Source organism: Polypterus senegalus, chromosome 14 (genome assembly GCF_016835505.1).
Source record: "Polypterus senegalus isolate Bchr_013 chromosome 14, ASM1683550v1, whole genome shotgun sequence".
Classification (NCBI taxonomy): domain Eukaryota; kingdom Metazoa; phylum Chordata; class Cladistia; order Polypteriformes; family Polypteridae; genus Polypterus; species Polypterus senegalus.
Genome location: NC_053167.1, coordinates 9,830,363 through 9,851,619, shown reverse-complemented (window position 1 = coordinate 9,851,619; position 21,257 = coordinate 9,830,363). Strand labels below are relative to the sequence as shown.

General features: G+C 37.8%; 1 protein-coding gene across 1 annotated transcript; it reads left to right on the top strand.

Moving 5' to 3' along the window:
* Positions 1-502: 502 nt before the first annotated feature.
* On the top strand, positions 503-20,712 carry ccndbp1 (cyclin D-type binding-protein 1). Its single transcript, XM_039734972.1, has 11 exons — positions 503-645; positions 4,719-4,778; positions 7,417-7,496; positions 7,841-7,922; positions 8,008-8,104; positions 9,903-9,976; positions 10,352-10,428; positions 10,912-11,165; positions 16,715-16,775; positions 17,102-17,148; positions 20,199-20,712. Exons 1-11 carry the CDS (start codon positions 567-569, stop codon positions 20,305-20,307), a joined length of 1,020 nt encoding a protein of 339 aa, XP_039590906.1. The 5' UTR covers positions 503-566; the 3' UTR covers positions 20,308-20,712.
* Positions 20,713-21,257: the final 545 nt, after the last annotated feature.

Here is a 21,257-nt window from a genome sequence, read left to right as displayed (position 1 = left end):
ATGCCTTCTTGAGTTTGGTGCTAAATAAGAAAGATTGTGGGGCTGTTATTAGACTTTCTAATTCCAGTCAGAATTGTAGTTTTTAATGAACAAAATTAATATGAAAGAAAATATAAGAGGAAACATTTAAATTCCAGACTTTTTCCATACCACAAAATCTATAAGAGGTATTTGATCTTTGATGTCAGGATGGGTGTGTGAAGCGTTTAAGCAGCATTGTTAAGCACATCTTAAAAAAAATTAAAACACCTTGGGTCATATTTTGGATTGTTTGGTGTAAAAGTAGACGGATAATCCAATTAATAAAGGAGTGTCTGAAAATGCAGAGGCCTAATTTAACAGCTGATAAAAACTCTTAGTGTAATCGCAGGCTCTGATGCCATCTAGTGTATACTTCAATGGCGTTTAAATTTGTAATAACCTTACCAAGATGGCGGTAGCTCTGGTCTATTTTTTTTTCATACGGCGGCGTGACGTCACATATTGTCCACTGTCTCTGTATTCCGTGCGGATACGCTGCCTTGACTCGGTGTTCCGGCAGCTTTGGATGTAGGATTTGCTGCAATATGAGCGACTCTTCGGGTAACTTAATACCGCTACGCAACCTGCTGAACTCCGTACAGAGTGTCCGAGAGCGAGTTCGAGGTGGGTATCCTCGGGTACGGTGATTAGATTTGTCAGTGGTTCTTTTAGGTTACGGGAACGTTGGCGTGTGTTTGTAAGGGGTGACGATTTAGTCATATGTTTGTTACCTGGTTATGTTGGGTTCTGGACTGTGGATGATCATAGCGTGAAAAAATGTAACATGCATTTGAGATGAAAGAAGAGAATTAATATATCGTATACCGGATTATGAATGTAAACAGGACTTTTAGTTAAGCAATGATTTAAATGAGAGGCACAATTTCATTAGAACAGGACATGCTACATTGGACTGAGCTGAGCAGGACTGATTCTATTCAAAGAACCCCCAAGCTCAACTTTTGGGGGTTGCTTCAAATATTGTCGTAAACAGATAATAATTTCAAGCTTTAAATTATTTTGTTTAATTAGATAGTTCCTTTCTGCTCTCGGCTATGGCAGAAACATAAAGCGGTGCCTACTTTACATTTTAAGAAAGGCAGAAGTTAAGCAAAATGACACCATTTATTGGCGAACTAGAAAGATTACAGTATGCAAGCTTTCGAGGTAACTCGGGCCCTTGCCTGAATGACGGGGCCTGAGTTGCCTCGAAAGCTTACATACTGTAATCTTTCTAGTTCGCCAATAAATGGTGTCATTTTGCTTAACTTCTCACTACATCCATAATAGCTAACACGGTGCAACACCATAGTACTAAAGAAAGGTAGAATAAAAGTACTTTTGTTTTTCATACAGCGGTCTCTTAGTTCACAAGAACTTTCATATTCAGATGTTGGCATCTTATTTTCTAAATATTTTGTAAACACTTCTGTTTACTGATAACCTTATCTCAAAATGTAAGACACATATTGGCTCAGTGGATAACTGATACAGTAAATGGAAATACCAAGATAGTAAAAATTAGGGTAAAGTGTAAATTAAGAAAAATGATTTACTATGGTGTATCCCAAAAGCAAATGTATTATCCAGAGCATTGCTAAAACTACCTTTTGGCAAATGGTACAGGACCACTGGTATTAGGTATAGTTTCTACCCAACGATCTTCAAGTTTTATTTATATATATATATATATATATATATATATATATATATATATATATATACAGGGTGTCCATAAAGTCGATGTGCAATTTAAAATAGTTGTAACGTTGTAAGTCTATATATATATATATATATATATATATATATATATATATATATACAGTGGTGTGAAAAACTATTTGCCCCTTCCTGATTTCTTATTCTTTTGCATGTTTGTCACACAAAATGTTTCTGATCATCAAACACATTTAACCATTAGTCAAATATAACACAAGTAAACACAAAATGCAGTTTTTAAATGATGGTTTTTATTATTTAGGGAGAAAAAATCCAAACCTACATGGCCCTGTGTATTGCCCCCTTGTTAAAAAATCACCTAACTGTGGTGTATCACACCTGAGTTCAATTTCCATAGCCACCCCCGGCCTGATTACTGCCACACCTGTTTCAATCAAGAAATCACTTAAATAGGAGCTGCCTGACACAGAGAAGTAGACCAAAAGCACCTCAAAAGCTAGACATCATGCCAAGATCCAAAGAAATTCAGGAACAAATGAGAACAGAAGTAATTGAGATCTATCAGTCTGGTAAAGGTTATAAAGCCATTTCTAAAGCTTTGGGACTCCAGCGAACCACAGTGAGAGCCATTATCCACAAATGGCAAAACATGGAACAGTGGTGAACCTTCCCAGGAGTGGCCAGCCAACCAAAATTACCCCAAGAGCGCAGAGACGACTCATCCGAGAGGTCACAAAAGACCCCAGGACAACGTCTAAAGAACTGCAGGCCTCACTTGCCTCAATTAAGGTCAGTGTTCACGACTCCACCATAAGAAAGAGACTGGGCAAAAACGGCCTGCATGGCAGATTTCCAAGACGCAAACCACTGTTAAGCAAAAAGAACATTAGGTCTCGTCTCAATTTTGCTAAGAAACATCTCAATGATTGTCAAGACTTTTGGGAAAATACCTTGTGGACTGATGAGACAAAAGTTGAACTTTTTGGAAGGCAAATGTCCCGTTACATCTGGCGAAAAGGAACACAGCATTTCAGAAAAGAACATCATACCAACAGTAAAATATGGTGGTGGTAGTGTGATGGTCTGGGGTTGTTTTGCTGCTTCAGGACCTGGAAGGCTTGCTGTGATAGATGGAACCATGAATTCTACTGTCTACCAAAAATCCTGAAGGAGAATGTCCGCCATCTGTTCGTCAACTCAAGCTGAAGCGATCTTGGGTGCTGCAACAGGACAATGACCCAAAACACACCAGCAAATCCACCTCTGAATGGCTGAAGAAAAACAAAATGAAGACTTTGGAGTGGCCTAGTCAAAGTCCTGACCTGAATCCAATTGAGATGCTATGGCATGACCTTAAAAAGGCGGTTCATGCTAGAAAACCCTCAAATAAAGCTGAATTACAACAATTCTGCAAAGATGAGTGGGCCAAAATTCCTCCAGAGCTGTAAAAGACTCATTGCAAGTTATCGCAAACGCTTGATTGCAGTTATTGCTGCTAAGGGTGGCCCAACCAGTTATTAGGTTCAGGGGCAATTACTTTTTCACACAGGGCCATGTAGGTTTGGATTTTTTCTCCCTAAATAATAAAACCATCATTTATAAACTGCATTTTGTGTTTACTTGTGTTATATTTGACTAATGGTTAAATGTGTTTGATGATCAGAAACATTTTGTGTGACAAACATGCAAAAGAATAAGAAATCAGGAAGGGGGCAAATAGTTTTTCACACCACTGTACACACACACACACAGAAACGAAATTCTTCTGACCAGTACACTAATTAATTCTTTGCATTTATATAGCGCTTTTCTCACTACTCAAAGTACTCAGCGTTTGCAGGTTAAGGGCCTTGCTCAAGGGCCTAACAGAGCAGAGTCCCTTTTGGCATTTACGGGATTCAAACCGGCAACCTTCTGATTGCCAGTGCAGATCCCCAGCCACAGAGCCACCACTCCGCCTGTAATTCTGGGTAGGGCCTCCTTTTGCTCCCATAACGGCCTCTGTTCATTGTGGCATGAATTCCACAAGATGTTGGAAACGTTCCCTTGATATTTTTGTGCATGTGGACATGATTGCAGCATGCAACTTCTGCAGGTTTGTCAGTCGCACATTCATGTTAAAAGTTTCCTCTCCACCACATCCCAAAGGTGTTCTACTGGGTTCAGATCCGGTGACTGGCATGTTCATGAAACCAGTTTATGATGACAATTGCTTTCTAATGTGGTGCATTATCATGCTTGGAATGCATCACATGCATCATGCATTTGAAGATGGGATGTGACCATGAAGTGATGCACAAGATCAACAATACTAAAATAGGCCGTGGCATTCAAGCAATGACTAATTGGTAGTAACACGCCCAAACTGTGCCAAGAAATCATTTCCCCACAGGCCCACACCATGACTAGCCTGGACTGGCAGGTTGGGTGCATGGATTCATTCTGCTGGTACTAAATTCTGACCCTACCATCATTGTGCTTCAGCAGAAATCGAGATTCATCAGACCAGGCTATGTATATTTAGGCCTGATCTTTGTAAGGGGGAGCCTGTGGAGTAAGATACGGGGTTTTAAAGTCATCTCTTATTTTCTTTGGAAGTGTACTGGTACAGAGGTCCGAAAGCTGGTATCTTTATTCTAGTCAAAATGTTGGTAACAATGCAACGCTACATGGAAGTAAAACTTTTGTTGCGTTATATACCCATGGCAATAAACCTGGACTGGAAATTGGATTCTTTTCTGGGTACTCTGGCCTTAATTCGACATCACCCAAAAATATATGTAGTGTTTGGCTCTGGTGTGAGTGAGTGTGGTTTGCAATGGGCTGCCACTTGGCCCAGAATTCTTCCTTCATTGTGTCCTACACCACTGGGGTAGGTGCTGACCAACTTTCCCGCTATAGCCGTGAATTTAAATCAATGGAGCATGTTATGTTTTAAATGTGTGACAAAACCCTAAGAATAGGAAGCTATAGAAAAATATGGCATTTTGATGATTTGTTCTGTTTTTCCATTGCAGATGGAGAGCCAAGAGATTCTGCTGGAGGCTTTGACGTGCACCATTTTTGGGACACTCTAGGTTTGCCTTATCTTTGTGCACTTAATATTACAGTACATGTTAGCCTAATGTAGCAGCGCAGTTGTTGACGTTTGTAGTTTTTCTTGCCAGATTCTTCTACAATTTTGTTTTGTTTCAAGGAATGATTTAACTACAAAAAACATAGTTTCATTTTATATGTGGTATGTTATGACCTTCAGCTTTGTCAGTGCAAACACAGAGAAGGTAAAGAATAAATAATGCAGTTATATGAAATCCTGGTACATTGTCTTTCACCCTACTTAGTGTTCAAGTCTATAGCAACTGTGATCATGCTGTACATGTAGGATAACATGCACAAGGCACTGAATTCCCTGACAATTAATACAAAAAGCATACAAGCACATTCAATCCTCTCCACAATTTTTGGAACCCCGGTAAAGATGAGTAAACAAGGTTATGAAACAAAAATCTTCCTTTGGTGAATTGCCTTAATCTAACACTGACAAGAAATGAGACAAATTCAGTCTTTAACTGAAGTAAATGAATTCTAAAAAAAAAAAATTATTGTGTATCAAGAAATAATTCATCCATCCATCCATTTTCCAACCCGATGAATCCAAACACAGGGTCACGGGGGTCTGGAGCCAATCCCAGCCAACACAGGGCACAAGGCAGGGACCAATCCCGGGCAGGGTGCCAACCCATCACAGCCAGAAATAATTATTTTTCAAAAAACATCATGTGTCTCGATTTTTGGCACCCCTCCATTTAATACTTTGTACAGCCTCTATTTGCCATTAAAATGGCACTGATTCTTCTGCTATAGCATCTTATAAGACTGGAGAATACAGAACTGTGAATCTGAGACCATTCTTCTTTACCGGATCTCTACAGACCATCCAGGGACCCAAGTCCTTTCTTGTGCACTCTTCCCAAAGTTTTCAATTTGGGTTTAAGTCCAAGGACTGAGACTTCCATCGGAGAAGCTGATTTTGTGGTCTTTTAACCATTTTTTGGACATTAATTTGGACATTTGTTTTGGATCATTGTCCTGCTGGAAGGTCCAGTGACGACTATGTTTCAGTTTTTTGGCAGATGCAACCAGATTTAAATTTAAAATCTCCTGGTATTTTTGAAGTCTTTCATGCCATGTACCCTAACAACACTCCCAGGGTCTTTGGAGGAAAACAGCCCCTCAAAATGAACAAATGTCCGCCATACTTGACAGGTGTAATCAGGTTCTTTCCAGTGCAGTCGATTCCAGTTAATCGGACCACATTGGGACGCGATCATTTTGGTCCTAATGTGCAACCAACGTGCTATAAGTAACATACTAAAATGTCATTATGACATTTATTGTGCTGCACACGCGTTTGATGAACGTACAAACGAAATATGTACATGTCCATGTACGGTTGCTTACAACTTTTGTTTATTGAAAAAGAAATCTACAAATCCTTCGAAACAATCTACATGACACTCAGCATTCGAAGCACAATAAAAAAGGTTACATTACCAAATTCCAGTCAACGTTTGAAGATCTTGTCTAGTCTGATCTGACGCATTTTGTTGACGCACTGAACTTGTTTACACTCGACTTCATGTCGCCGGCTACTGGGCGATCCGTTTTAGGAAAGAAAGGGCAGGCATGTTCACCCCCACTGGTTTGCACTTGGTACAAATTTTCCGACTTCCTGACCTTTGATAAAAGTATAAATTCTCCTGGGGAGCCCAGGGATCCTCCCGATATCGCTGACCCGCTTTACATCCGCTTTCCGCGGGCGACTTGTGGCTTCTTTTTCTTATTCTCTGTCACGTTCTTTGGTCCGATTAAACAGAATTTTGGTCCAAATAAGCGAACAATATTAGGCTTATGTAATATGATCTGTTTCGGTTCTTTAGCCGGTGGTCCAATTAACCGGAATCGACTGTATAGCCAACCTTCTTCTTACACCAGACCCACCTCAAGTGTTTGTGGCCAAAAAGCTCAATTTTCATTTCATGAGAATACAGAATATGGTTCCACTCAAAAGTATTTGAATTACGTGTTCTCATATCTTTCCCATGTTGATGAATGAATAAGGGAATTTAGCCTCTGCGCCACCTCATATTTATACCCCATATTTATACAGGATGTCATAGATTACTGCTTGAAAGTTTGACTTAAAGTCAGATATAAATGGAAAAGTTATATTTTGTTCATAAGAATTTCTAGAGGTGCTGATAACAGTGACACATTTTGTTTTATTAAAATCGTCATTTACTGATGAGATTATACTGAACTTCATATCCTTTTTGACTTTGTGATTTGAGCACATAGTGTAAAAATGTGTCAGTGTGGAAGAGAAACATAATAGAACAAATGTAGCAATAAACCAGTGCTGTTTATCTGCCAGGTTTCCATTTAAAAAGATCAAACCACAAACATGATGCCTGTGGTCATCCTTGTTTATACACCTTTTCCTAAATCCTCACTCCTTATTTGGGGTTGTCAGTTGAATGCTATCACCTGGGAATTTAACAGGTTGTTTTGGTAAGTGTTGTGAATTAACCCTTAATGGTTAATAAAGTCTAATAATTTAATAAATCAAGTGTTTATTTTTACTATTGTGATGTCAGAACTGCTTAGTCTCAATAGTCTAACCTTCACTAAATATGGCTTTCCTTCTCATTTTAGGCCATACATTCAAGGCTACATCGCAGGCAGCAACTAAGCTGAGCATTACCTTCTCAAAGCCTCCTCTGCCTTCAGCTCAGGTACCAGTCCTTCATTTGCTGAAGGCCTCTGTGCACTATTTGGCATTTCTGACAGCATATGTCTAGCTTTTATTATGCAATTAGAGACGACCAATAGACCAGAGATTAATCAGTGCTTGTAATCACTAGAGTTTTAGTTTTCTTTCAAGTTAAAACCTACTCTATGGACATTCAAATTATGGTTTTGTTGTCTGCACATTTAAAATAAAGAATAGAAAAATAGTGTAGAATTGTATAAAGGTAACATGTTTATTCTGGTCTAGTTTTTCTTTCTAATTTTAGTTTTCTAGTTTTTCTTTCTAATTTGTCTAGTTTCTGACAGTCTTTTTACTGGCTGTTTCTAGGAATGTGATGCATTGGCTGACCATATCCAGGACAGTATGCTGGCACTAGCCACCGTTTACTTCTGGCTGCCCAAAAGTCATGGTAAAAGCCTCTTAGTGATCAGTTAATTCAGTGTTTCTGTCATCTGAGTGCTCTTGTCACTAACAGCTCTCTCTTGGTAAGCTAGGTGTGACGTTGAGACGAATGGTGCGTGATGCCACACTTGAGGTTCTGGATGGTATGCAGCAGCTGACTGAAGTCATTCTGAGCACACCCTTGCAAAGGTGAGACGACTGACCCCACACACCGTCCAAAATGTATTGATAACAGTTTTGGCATCAGGTATGAGCAGTCTGTGTGTTATTAAACATGTGCCTTTTCAACATGATATGAAAGAATGACTGTTAACACGTTTCAGGAGTCTTGTTATTTTTAATGATCACACTTTATTGTTAACACCATAGCTACTAAAATATTTATAGATCGTTAATAGCTACTTTATCACGGAAACCTAAAATAAATTGTGACTAATTTCAAGACTAACTACTATTGTAAGGCATAAGTTTAACTGACTGTCTACAGAATGTAACTGATATAAACAAAGTTGTCTTACATAGGCTTTAGTATTGTTAAATGAAGCAAAACACAAAGCACCAACATTTAAACTTGCTTATTCAAATTAATAAATAGCTATATATTACCTATGGAATTTGAAAAGATTTAACCTAAAGAAGTACTTGCATTATATTGGATCCCAATCTAATTAATTGCTCATTAGATGCTACCAAATACGAAAAGTTGCTTTATGCCGTAACCCCAAAAAGCTTTTTAACTTTGCATCTGTATTGTTGCACATTTTCTGCAAGACTTTGCTCATAAGGTGAACTGCAAAACGCAGCACTGCTTACATGCAAATGAAAAAGTAGAAGAAATAGTCTTCCTTGGCCCACTGAAACTATCTGATGTGATCTGAACCTAATATGAGCTCCTAATGTGAAAGGCTGGTTCTAATAGAGTTCAGTGACTTCATATTGTGCATTAAATGAAAAACAATACTGTACTATATTTGACCTTGTGTATGTGTGTAAACAGTTTGCATAGTCTGTTTTCCTGCCTCAGGTGACTAACCTGTCCCCAGGTATTTTCAGTGCAGGTTCTAACTTGTGGCCCAAGTTTAAGAAAACAAGCCACCATAATATGACATTTTGGCAGAGTGGTTTTTCACTTGTAACTGGTTTACAGGCAACAAGGCCTAGACTTCTAGGCTTTATGCAAAACTGATCACAACTTTAGTTTTAAATGCAAAATACACAAGCTGTAAGCACAATCATGACCCCGTTTGGTGATATGTGAAGGTGATTAAAAATCTGATTACATACTTGCTTCTAAGAACTATGCCAATCATAAGAATATAGCCTGAAATTAAAATGTTGTTTACTTTTGTGATAATTTTGATAAAGGCCCAATTACTTATATGCAATTCTGACTTTTAGTTGTATACATTTAATTATTGATAACTGGGTAATTACGGGCAGGTTAAAATAATCTAGTAGTGACTTTTATACTAAAGTAGTATGTGATTATCCAGCTTTAATTCTGTTAGAATGTAGCACTGTTCATTCCACAATATGGCGAATTATTTTTCTCATTCATTCAGTCATTTGTATCAAAATGGTAAGATTCTCAAATACAAGTTAAATGCACACAATTTCTTTCTTTCTTGTATAAAGCAGATAAAGAGCTATAACATTAAAGCTTAGGGTTCAGTTTCTGTCCACACTGCTTAACAACCCCCATGAAGTTCCTTCACCTGCTTTTGTTCATGTTGTACATTGTACAGGATGTGTTGTTATTGCCTTCATTGCAAAAAATACAATATGAAGTTAGAATTGATAAAAGGTCATTTCCCCTGACTGTGCTTAATATACAATTAATCTGTCTGATGTTGCTTCTAAAAGTCTTTGTTTATAGGTCTCCTGCAAAAAAAGTCCAGCACTGTCAAAGTAGTTTTCAAATGCATGTTTCTGCTCAGGCTGCCTTTTTAATCTTGTCTTAGCCACTTGTGTAACTTTTTCTTATCAGTCTTACACAGGAACAGCTGACTTCAACAGCTGGGGTATGGGCTTCTTGTGATCAGTTTCCTCATCTCCCAAAAGGTAATTTTTACTGTTTGGCACAAAACAAGCCTGTAAGATTGAGTCAATTTGTTGTCAATTTGTTCAGAACTATTTATTAGAAAATTTTAGAGGCATAGATCTGGTCATCCAAAGTATTACATATGTCTGTTTTTTCATAGATCCATAAAGTAGCTCCATCACAAAATATGTAATGAATTTACTTGGCAGCTTGAATGAGATGGATGCATAGCTAGAAGTATCATCTAGAGAAAATTCTTTTCATTCTGTCACTACTTTTTTTTTTTATGTTTTCCATGATTAATTTATATCGATTTTTATGATGTGATGTCTCTTGTTTCAATTTAATAAAATTTAATCACAAAAAAGTTGTGACAGCCTGTTTTGTTCCTTCAGATAACCAAGCTGCAGTCCTGTCACTTTTGGCCACCTACTCTGGTGTGGTGAAGGATGCTATAGAGGAGATGGAGCAGGTAGATAGATATGTGTTATTCAACTATTTGATTCACTGTAACGCTAAAGGTTAAGCACTGTGCCCTACCAGACTAGACAACACACAATTGTCAGATGATACTAGGCTAACATTTAGGTGCCAAATATGTCTATATATTTTAATTTTCTCTTTACAAGAGAATTTCTTTGGCAAGCTAGTAGCAAACATTTGAAGTGATTTCACTGGAGTCAGAAATGCAACCCTGTATTTTTACCTGCACTTGTGTATACACTGTCCTGATCATGTGCTGCTTCTTTCCACCACACAAGGCATATTTTATAGAAGAGTTAAAAAGAGTTAAAGGTCTTAACATGTGCATTACACATTCATTATCAAGCTTCACTGTACTGTATCCTGCTGATTGCCACATTCTGAGGAAAAAGACATAATAAGCTATAGTGCAGTGCTTTGAGATGTTACGCATGGTTATTGTTAACTTGATTAGGATTTGTATTGTTGACAGGCTCAGTCGGACAGCCAGGATCCCTACAGTGATGTATTAGAAGATGATGACCTGGACTCCAGGGGGAATCAGGACACTTACTGGTCAGAGGCTGATAAGCAGCTCATGGCGCCTTGTCACGGTCTAATGAAGGCAGCACGTGCATGTTTGAAGAAGCTTTCAGCAGCTGTAAAGAACAATGGAAAAGTGGACACTCCTGCTTGTTGTGCACAGTTAGATGACATTGCAGATTCAACCAAGGAAATCAGCCCCAGGTTAGTACACTTGGAGTTCTCCTTGAATTCAGCAATTCATGTAGACTGGTTTAGACATGGGTCTAAAACTGAAAACATTCTTTGAAGTAGCTCTTAGTATTAGTAATTCTTGATAAAAGCAAGTGTTACCTGTCACGGTATATGCAACTGATTTCTTTCTGGAAGGCCACCTGAAAGTGCAGGCTAGATTGGTGTTCAGAGTCACTAATTTTGAATTCATGTATTAAGTGGCACATATGTAACCATCTCCTTTCGAAAATTGACATCTGTCTAAACATTTAAGATTTTCACTAATCCAGTTTTTTTCCTAACTGTAACCCTGTGTGCCTTTAGCCTTGAAATTGCTCAAAGTTTAGTCATAGTTTTCATATTTACGTGTAATCTCGGGCAAATGCAAAGAAACACAGACATGTTGTCTGGTATTACATTGGTATATAATTCATTGCCAGCCTGTAATGTCAATTTCTGAGGAAATGTCATTGTATGTTCCAACATTGTTTTGTAAGGAAAAATCCTCTTCTGAAAACTAGTTACATATCACTGCAGTAGCCATAATGTTTTCCCACTTTTTATCATATTATCTATAAAAAATAAAAGATAGTTGGCAACATAGAAGCCTTGAACTGTTACACATCTCTCTATCTCTCTATCTCTCTATCTATCTATCTATCTATCTATCTATCTCTCTATCTATCTTCAGATATTTCTTGGCCCAGTTTTGACGTTTCAACTTATGTTTCTTGTTCAGTGGTGGTTGGGTTTCAGCCCTCCTTACCTTGGCCATGTCTTTGAGCACTGAACACCTTGTACTTCTGGGCACTCCAGGTAGGTTGCAGCTCTGGAATATGAAAGTACTGGAGGATAATGGGTTCCTGGTAGCTTCACGTTTGATTCTTCTCAAATCTTTGGCAGCTAATTTGCATCTTTTGTTCTCAACACGTTTCTTGCGACCCTGTTGACTATTTGCAACAAAATGTTTGATGGTTCTGTGATCACACACCAATATCTTAGCAATTCCAAAAGTGCTGCATCCCTCTGAAAGACTTTTTACAATTTTTGACTTTTCAGAGTCAGTTAAATCTCTTTTTTGGCCCGTTTTGCCCGAGGAAAACTAGCTGCCTAATAATTCTGCACACCTTAATATAGGGTGTTGATCTCCTTAGGACACAACCCTCCCTCATTACACAAATACACATCATCTGACGTGCTTAAATCCAATAAGCATTCAAGTTAATACAGCTTGGAGTTGGAATATACGCATAAAAATGATGATATGGTCAAAATACTCACTTGCCTAATAATTGTGCACACAGTGTAGATATCTCGATTGTATTCCTCATACACTTCTGCTGGAGGGCTTATTTTGTTTTGGACGTGCTCTGCCTCTAGGTATGTCGGAGGACTGGGACTTTGGGAAGTAGGGTCCAGCCTCACGTGGGGAGGCAAAATAGGCGGGTGGGGGGACTGGGAAGGAGAGAAAGAGAACAGTCTCTAATCTATTCTTTTAATCTTTATAATTATAAGTGCCAATGTAACAATAGGCTTCATGGCAATAACTCCTGGGAAAATTGGAAATTAAGGTCAAAGCTGTCTTATTTTCAGTTAAGACTAAAAAAATTACAACAAAAGTTCAGAAGCAATGTCTCCAAGACTAGACAGTTAACTTTGTGAGCTGGAATGTTAAAGGCCTGAATCACGAATTAAAGGCATAAAGTTAAAGATGACACATTTCTTTAATATTTTAAGCAAGGTTACATTTTTATTTCCATCATTCACAGGTACAAAATATCAAAAAAATGAAAAGGGCCAAAAGCAAACGTTTGTGCATCCGACATGGTCAGTACTTAGTAACAAACCCCTTTGGCAAGTATTACAGCTTAGGGTTTTTCAGTTCTTACTCGGGATATTTTCACCCTTTCATCCATGCAAAAGGCTTCTATTTTGGCAAGATTCTTGGGCCATCTTGCATGCAATGCTCTTTTGAGATCTATCCACAGTTTTTCAGTGATGTTTAGGTCAGGGAACCATAAGTGCCATGGCAAAAACTGTGAGCTTGCTCCTCCTGGGATATTCCATTGCAGATTTTGAAGTGTGTTTCAGATCATTATCTTGTTGTATAACCCATCCTCATTTTAACTTCAACTTTTTTACAGATGGTGTGATGTTTGCTTCCAGAATTTTCTGATATTTATTTGAATTAATTATTTCCTCTACCAATGACTTGTTCCTTGTGCCACTGGCTACAACACAAGCCCAAAGAGTGATCGATTCATCCCCGTGCTTAGTAGTTGGAGAGGTGTTCTTTTCTTGGAATTTGGCACCCTTTTTTCTCCATGCACACATTTATACATTGTGGCCAAAAAGTTCTACATGTATTTTTGACTTGTTTCCAACGTGTTTCAGGCTTGTTTAGGTATTCATTTGCAAACTTCAGATGCTAAATTTTGTGGCTAAGACTCGGGAAAGGATTTCTTCTGCTGACTCTACCGTGAAGGTCATACTTGTTCAGGAGTCGCTGACAGTAGAGAAGTGCACCACCACTCCAGAGTCTGCTAAATGTACATGACGGTCTGTTGCAGTTAAAAGGGGAGTTTTATCTGCCTTTCTAGCAATCCAAAGAGCAGTTCTTTCAGAAAGTTTCCTTGGTCTTCCAGACCTTAATGTGACCTCCACCATTCCTGTTAACTGCCATTTTTACTAATATTACAAACTGAGGAAATGGCTGCCTGAAAACACTTTGCTGTCTTCCTGTTGCCTCCTTCTGCTTTGTGAGCATCAATTATTTTATTTTTCAGAGTGCTAAGCAGCTGCTTAGAGGAGCCAATGGCTGTTGATTGTTGGGACAAAGTTTGAGGAGTTAGAGAGTTTATACAGCTTTACACTTTGCATCACCTTGGGTTTCCTAAAGATGACTGTGAACAAGCCATAGCTGTAATGAACTAATTAAGGGCTGAGACCTTGGTAAAAGTTATCCGAGACCTCAAATATCTTGGGCTGCCCAATCATTTGCATAATGCTCCTTTCCTTTTTTCACTGCACAGTCGTACAAAACAAAAACAATACGTTATTCTTGCATAAAATGCTGAAAAGAAATATGTCATGCCTTTTGGTGATCAGTTCATCTTCTGCTCACTTAACTATTGAAAATAACAGACATATTAAGCAAGACATAAAATCTATCCCAATATAAAGTATTTAAGAAATTAGACATAGTAGACATTTTAGAAACCTAACATTTTGACTTCTCAGAATTTAATGAAGGCTACAACAGGTTTTTACTTTCAGCATGGATGTAATGGCCGCATGTTTTTTCTTGCTTCTTTTAGAATTTATACTGAAGCTTGCATTAAAAAAAAAAAAGAGCAGCTAGCTGCATACAAAATACATGCTGATGTGTGCAATCATTTCTTAAAAGTTGGATCATATTGCCTGTCTTTGAATTGTGTTTTCTGTCTCCTTTCGCATTTTTAATTATTTTTTGTTTCTGAAAGCACCTAGTGTACTTTTGAAAAAGGGAAAGAAAATGACATGACAAAAAGATAGAAAGCTGGAGATGTAGAAATCTATAGATTTTTATTATAAAATTATTTTAAGTTGTAATAATATTTACACAAATTTAAACAACCAACTAAATGTGAGTCATGATTTCAGATAAAACTTTCACATTTTCTTTGAATGAAATCAAAAACTTGCCAAATAGTTTAAATTTCATTGGTTTATGCCTCTGAAATATAATTCAAGTTTGTATTAAGTCCATCCATCCATCATTCAACCCGCTATATCCTAACTACAGGGTCACGGGGTTCTGCCGGAGCCAATCCCAGGAAAACAAACCCTGGGCAGGGCACACACACACACACACCCGGGACAATTTTTAGAATCGCCAGTGCACCAAACCTGCATGTCTTTGGGAGGAAACTGGAGTACCCGGAGGAAACCCACACAGTCATGGGGAGAACATGCAAACTTCACGCAGGGAGGACCTGGGAAGTGAACCCAGGTCTCCTAACTGCGAGGCAGCAGCGCTGCCCACTGCGCCACCGTGCCACCCTTGTATTAAGTCTCTAATCTGAATCAGAATAAAACAAAGGTGCTTATAGTGGGTTCATCAGCTAAAGCCCAAATTGGTCTTGGACATCTCGGCTCTTTCTCTGTCTTTTGCAAACCTCAACTCCGCAATCTTGGTGTTATTTTTGACAGTAACCTCTCTTTTGAGAAACAGATTAATTCTGTAGTCAAGAGTTTCTTTGTCCAGCTTCATCTTTTAGGTAAGATCAAGTCTTTTTTATCTTCTAGGGATCTTGAGAAAGCTACTCATGCTTTTAGGTTACAGTTGGTCCAAAATGCTGCCTCTCACTTTCTAGTTTGGGCAAGAAAGTCTGATTCTGTTTCTCCTATTTTAGCTTCTTTACACTGGCTGGCTGTCAGTTTTCGAATTGATTTTAAAATCTTGTTGCTAGTTTTTAAATCTTTACATGGGCTTTCTCCTGCCTATTTATCTAAATTGTGTGCTTTACACCAGCCATCTAGAGTGCTTAGATCTTCTGGTCAGTTGTCTCTTGTTGTCCCTCGTACCAAGTGTAAAACTAAGGAGGACAGGGCTTTTACAGCTGCTGCTTCTCGCCTGTAGAACTCTTTACCTCATCACATAACATCCCATAGCATTTTTACTATGCTGTATTGAGGAATTGTTCTGTTGTGTATATTGTATTGTATTGACCCCCTACTTTTGACACCCACTGCACGCCCAACCTTCCTGGAAAGGGGTCTCTCTTTGAACTACCTTTCCCGAGGTTTCTTCCATTTTTCCCTACAAGGTTTTTTTTGGGAGTTTTTCCTTGTCTTCTCAGAGAGTCAAGGCTGGGGGGCTGTCAAAAGACAGGGCCTGTTAAAGCCCATTGCGGCACTTCCTGTGTGATTTTGGGCTATACAAAAATAAACTGTATTGTATTGTATTGTATAAAGAACTTGTCTACAATTGAACTGTTCAAAACGATATTAAAGACTCATTTCTATTCACTTGCTTTCCGTGAGCTTCAGTAATACTGATGGTTTGCTCATTGTGATTATGTGATCTTACTTATATTTATTATTTATTTTATTTATGTTCATTTATTTTATTTCTGTTTATGTTATTTATTTTAATTGTATGTTTATTTTTCTTCTTTTATTGTAAAGCACTTTGGCCACAGCATTCCTATGTTGTTTTAAATGTGCTATATAAATAAATTGACATTGACATTAATCTGCTCAGAATTATATTCTTCATATTTTTCAGTAGATTCAGTTTTTTTTCTCATCTATACCCCTTTTATTCAAAAAAGGTGTTTTAGTTGGGCTTAGTGGACTAAACTCAATTTGAGAATTTGGATAAGGTTAGCATTTGAGGAAAGGTAGCCTAAAAGTCCAAAGTAAAACTAGTCTTTGTCAAAGGCTTCCTAAAAGGTTGATGTTTTCTTCCCAATATGTCCTATTGTAATGCTATTTTAATGATTACAACTTATCTGGGTGCTTTGAAATGTTTGAAGACTTCTGTTTTTGTCCCACAGTGTGGATGATTTGGCCCTGAGTATGTATCCTCCTATGAACCATATTGATGTGCACCAAAATGTAAGTATGCCTTACCCTAACCCTAACCATACATGTTCTATGTATCCCAAACTAAGCTTAGTGTTACTGAGAACTGGTATTTTTGTGCTCACCTGCTTTATACCCAGCCTTGATGTATTCTAGTGATCCATGTCTGCATTTGATCACTCACAGCCAGTGTCCGCAATCTCTTATTTATGATGGAAAGTCTACAGCCCTGACATCATTAAGGATGTTTTGTCTGGTGGCAGTCCTTTGTCTGTGAAGTTGTAAACATTTGTATCTGTAGTACACCTGCATTTCGGAAGCTATAACAGGCAAAAATTACCTTTCTTTTTCTTTTACAGGCTTCAAGACTCTCCTCTGTTCTAAAAAAAGTTTTGGAAATTACAAAGCAAGTATTTCATATTACATTGTCTGGGGTTTCTGCATGGCACTAGGGAGAGTGTATGATTTGTGTAAATATATGTGTAGGTTTAAAATAAAAGTGAATCAACTGATTAAGTATTTGAAATTTATGACACAATACCTGCTGGCCTATTTCCTCTTTAGGTATAAATACATCCTTTGTTTAACTGCAATTTTGTGTGTAATTTAAAAGAAAATTGTAGTGTAAATTTTGTGTTTACTGAAAAATATTAGTTCAAATTTTCAGATGGCAGGAATTAATCTATTTGTTCTCATAAAGGTCTAAAATTGATACAGTATTAGCCCTTCTCTGAACTCAAAAACAAAAACAGTGGATTACATTTGAAGGTTGGAAATCCTGAGTTATTCTTCACATAAGGATAAATTATTGCAGTACTTGTGTCATGTAGCAACATTAAGTGGGATCAAAAATGGATGATATAATAAGTAGAGCATATCCATAATAAAAGTTAAAAGTTCTGTGCAGTGAAAATGTGTTGCTGCCATTCACTTTTTCAGAGACTGATTTCCTATTACTGTTATTTTCTAAGTAAATGTTTCTGTATGTCTGCTCTAGCTCTTGCACGTGGTGGTTAGGTGTTCATCCTGATTCACTAGAACGTGTAGGGTAAAATCTAAGACACCAATCCCTCCAGGGTCAATGATATTAATAAATTTAGTGACTTAAATGCTGCTGATGACATTTCTTCCCAATAAGAGTTTTGTGTGAACACATCTATTGGAAAGAGATATAAAGAGAACTTGTATTTGTCCCCAGGGAGAAATGAAGCTCAATTTATCGATCTACTATTTAATAAATTGCTAAAGTCTGTGCATGTCTGGTCCCTTAGAGCAATCTGATTGGTCAATTTGGCTTTGGTGTGATTAGTTTGTTTGACTTTGGTGATGTGATCAAAACAGGAAGTGTGAAACACACAAGGGGTACGGCCATAGGATACATTCTGAGATTTGCCTTCAAAGATGGAAAGTATAAACGTGGACAAGTTGCAAGCCAGGCAAATCAAAATGAGACGCATCTTTAAGTTAATCCACTTGACAGGGACTGCCAGTCGAGAGAGGTTTAGACACTACAGGATTCAGAGTCAATGCGCTGAAGGTACATATAGGGAAAGAGATATCAAATATTCTTTTAGTTTGTTCCATTACCCGTCTTTGACAGGTAACGTGGCTAGTAATAAATAAGTAGATATTTATTATATTATGACAACAAACCCCTCTCAAATATGCACAAGAGTGACTCAAAAGGAAGAAAACTTTTGATTTGGCAGTTACAGTCACAGAGAGGCATTATGCAGGCATAAAGGAGCCACAGTCACATTTCTTGACACAATCCTGCTGAATAATTCATTGGCTGAGAGTCCTTAGCGTTTGTGTGTCAGGGAGACCGTGTGCAGCTTTGTTCATAATGGCACTCAGTTTTGGCTTAATTCTCTCTTTCACTACTACCTCTACAGGGCCGAGAGTGCATCCTATAACTCCATAACTGAGCCAGCCTTCTTAATTGCTAATTCAGCGGGGCCCTCTTGAAGTGACGTCACTGTCTCAACACACCACAATGTAAAAAATCGCACTGGTCATAACAGAGTTATAGAATATGTAAAGGATGTCGCTATACACATGAAAGCAGTGCATTCCCTGAGAAACAACCTGCAGCCTCATATTTTGCACTGGATTTCAATTTCTTTGTTTAGATTTCCAACTTGTTTCTCAGAGTTTAAAACTTTTTAACATATAGTAGTGGTATCTGTATAAAGTATGCTATAATCTATAACAGGACAGGAATTAATTTTCTGTCGTGCTTTGAGCTTCTGTGTAAGGCAGCAGTTAGTCTAGTTTTTGTCGTTCTTGACATAGTTTTTGCAATGCGGCTATAGACTAACTTTACCTAAGGATCCATGAGCTCATCCCCTCTTATTAGATCAGCAGTCCTACAGTGTTGTAAAATAGCAAAAATAACAAGTTTCCTAATAAACTGCCAATGTTGATAAATCTGTGTTCATAATATTACTAAACTGAACAGATATGAAGACGTTAATCTCCCAAATGATGCAGATGTGCACTCTTTGCACTTTTTTTTTAATCAGTTACAGATAAATACAGCATGCAAATAAAATAACCCTCAATTTAATCATATAAGCCTAAAGTTGTCACTGGCCTGGAGAAGCTGCAGCAACAGGCCTTAAACTACCTTTGCCCTGCTGTGAACTGCTTACAACCATCAGCTAATCCTGCATACCATTAGCACTCAGTATTTCCCCTAGTGGTTTAACTTTTTCAGGGCTGATGTTGACTTTTGTCAAAATTCAGGGGTAGATGACGGTAATCAGCTGTAAAACTGTGATAAAACTCGCCCTTACGTTTTAGTTCGACTCTCTTTGCTGGAAGGAAAGTTGCATAGCTTTGTTGATTTGACCTTCATTCCCTACGCGTGCATGAGTAGCAAAGAGCAAACCCCCTCTAAAATGGCATCGGCATGTGGCGAGAGACCAAAGCGAATGTGCAAAGCAAAATACTCCATGGACGTTTTACGTAATTTCGTTGAATAGGACTCTGACTTGTCAGACTCTGAGTTTGATACAAGTGATCTAGAGATGGATAAAAGTGAGGTACCAGCATCATCTGATCGGTCCCCAGCTGATCGTGGTGCTGAACACTTGCATGTAGCCGATGTGCCTGGGAGAACCACCACATATTGCGTTACACTGCGACCACCACTAACCAGCCACCTGCTGTGTGAAGACAGCCAGGCAGCAGGCCCACCGTGCATTCCTGCTGTCCATCAAGGTGCCCCTCACACAGCCATTGCTGCCAGAGATACAGAACATGCGCCAAAAGTAGCCATTGCCACGTAGCAACTGATGTTTTATGTTGATTTATGTGTGAAACAATTGCTTTGTGTGCTTTTCACAAAAAATATTCAGCCCTCAAAGAGTTAATAAAGTTGGATAAAATTAAGAGTCTGTATTTCCCGAATTAAAGTAACATCATCTTAATTTTTATTTTCTGTCTCATTAGGTCTAGCCATGTATGTCTTGAGCCAGAGGTCAGCTGGGTGAAATTTTTGGATGGAGCCGTTGATCACAACATGCAGAAGGTGACAAATTTGGCCAATTCAGCTACATAGAGCACTTTAGTTGCAGCGCTCAAAAACCTGCAAAATAAAAGACTTCTACTGCAGTGGACAAAATCGTGAGAGTTAAAATTTGGACATTTTACATAAGAATAGCAAAAAAAAAAAAAAAACTGTGCCTTGAAATGCACATGAAGCCAGGATGTTTTGGCCTTTTACTGATATAAGACAAAACTCATAGAGAATAGTAATGATGAATTGGCAGAAACGCAGCAAATTAAACAATAAATTGACTGTCTGTCTGTGTTGTTTTTTTAACCTACTTTATGAGATAGAACAAGCTTAGGTTCTACATTGCTTGCATGCTGTACTGTGCAGTGGTACATTATTATAATAAGTATGCATTATATTGTTCAAAAAGGGACTTCTTGACCCATATTTGGGGAAAAAAAAAAAAAATCACTCCTGACATTCATGTAAGAAGAAAAAAAAAAACAGATTGAGGAATAAAAACATATTTCCTAATAACATTATCCATGGATCTAGTATTGTCATTTTACTAGTTTGCCAGTGTTAATACCGAGTGGCTTTTTTGAAATTGTGCGAGAAATGTACAAGACAATTCAAAGAGTTAAATAATACAGTATCATTCAGTCTAAAAAATAAACTGGAATCTTTTTTTGTTTCGCAATTTTATATTTAAACTGGTAAATTTTATCAAATGTTAAAAAAAAAATTGAAATCCTCAAAGATAGGCATGTATATTCTTAATTGCATGCATGTAAGTTATCTGAAGCTGGTTCCACTTATATAACATGTATATCACTTTAAAGGCAGGAGTATTAAAGGTAAGTGTTGCGAGATTTGTACTTTTTAACATTATGGGAATATTAAACTAATTAAAACCATACAACATATAGTGCTTCAAAAAGTGAGAGTAACGAGATAAATGGAACCCAATTAAACAAATAATACAAAACCATTATACATGTTAATTTTTTTTT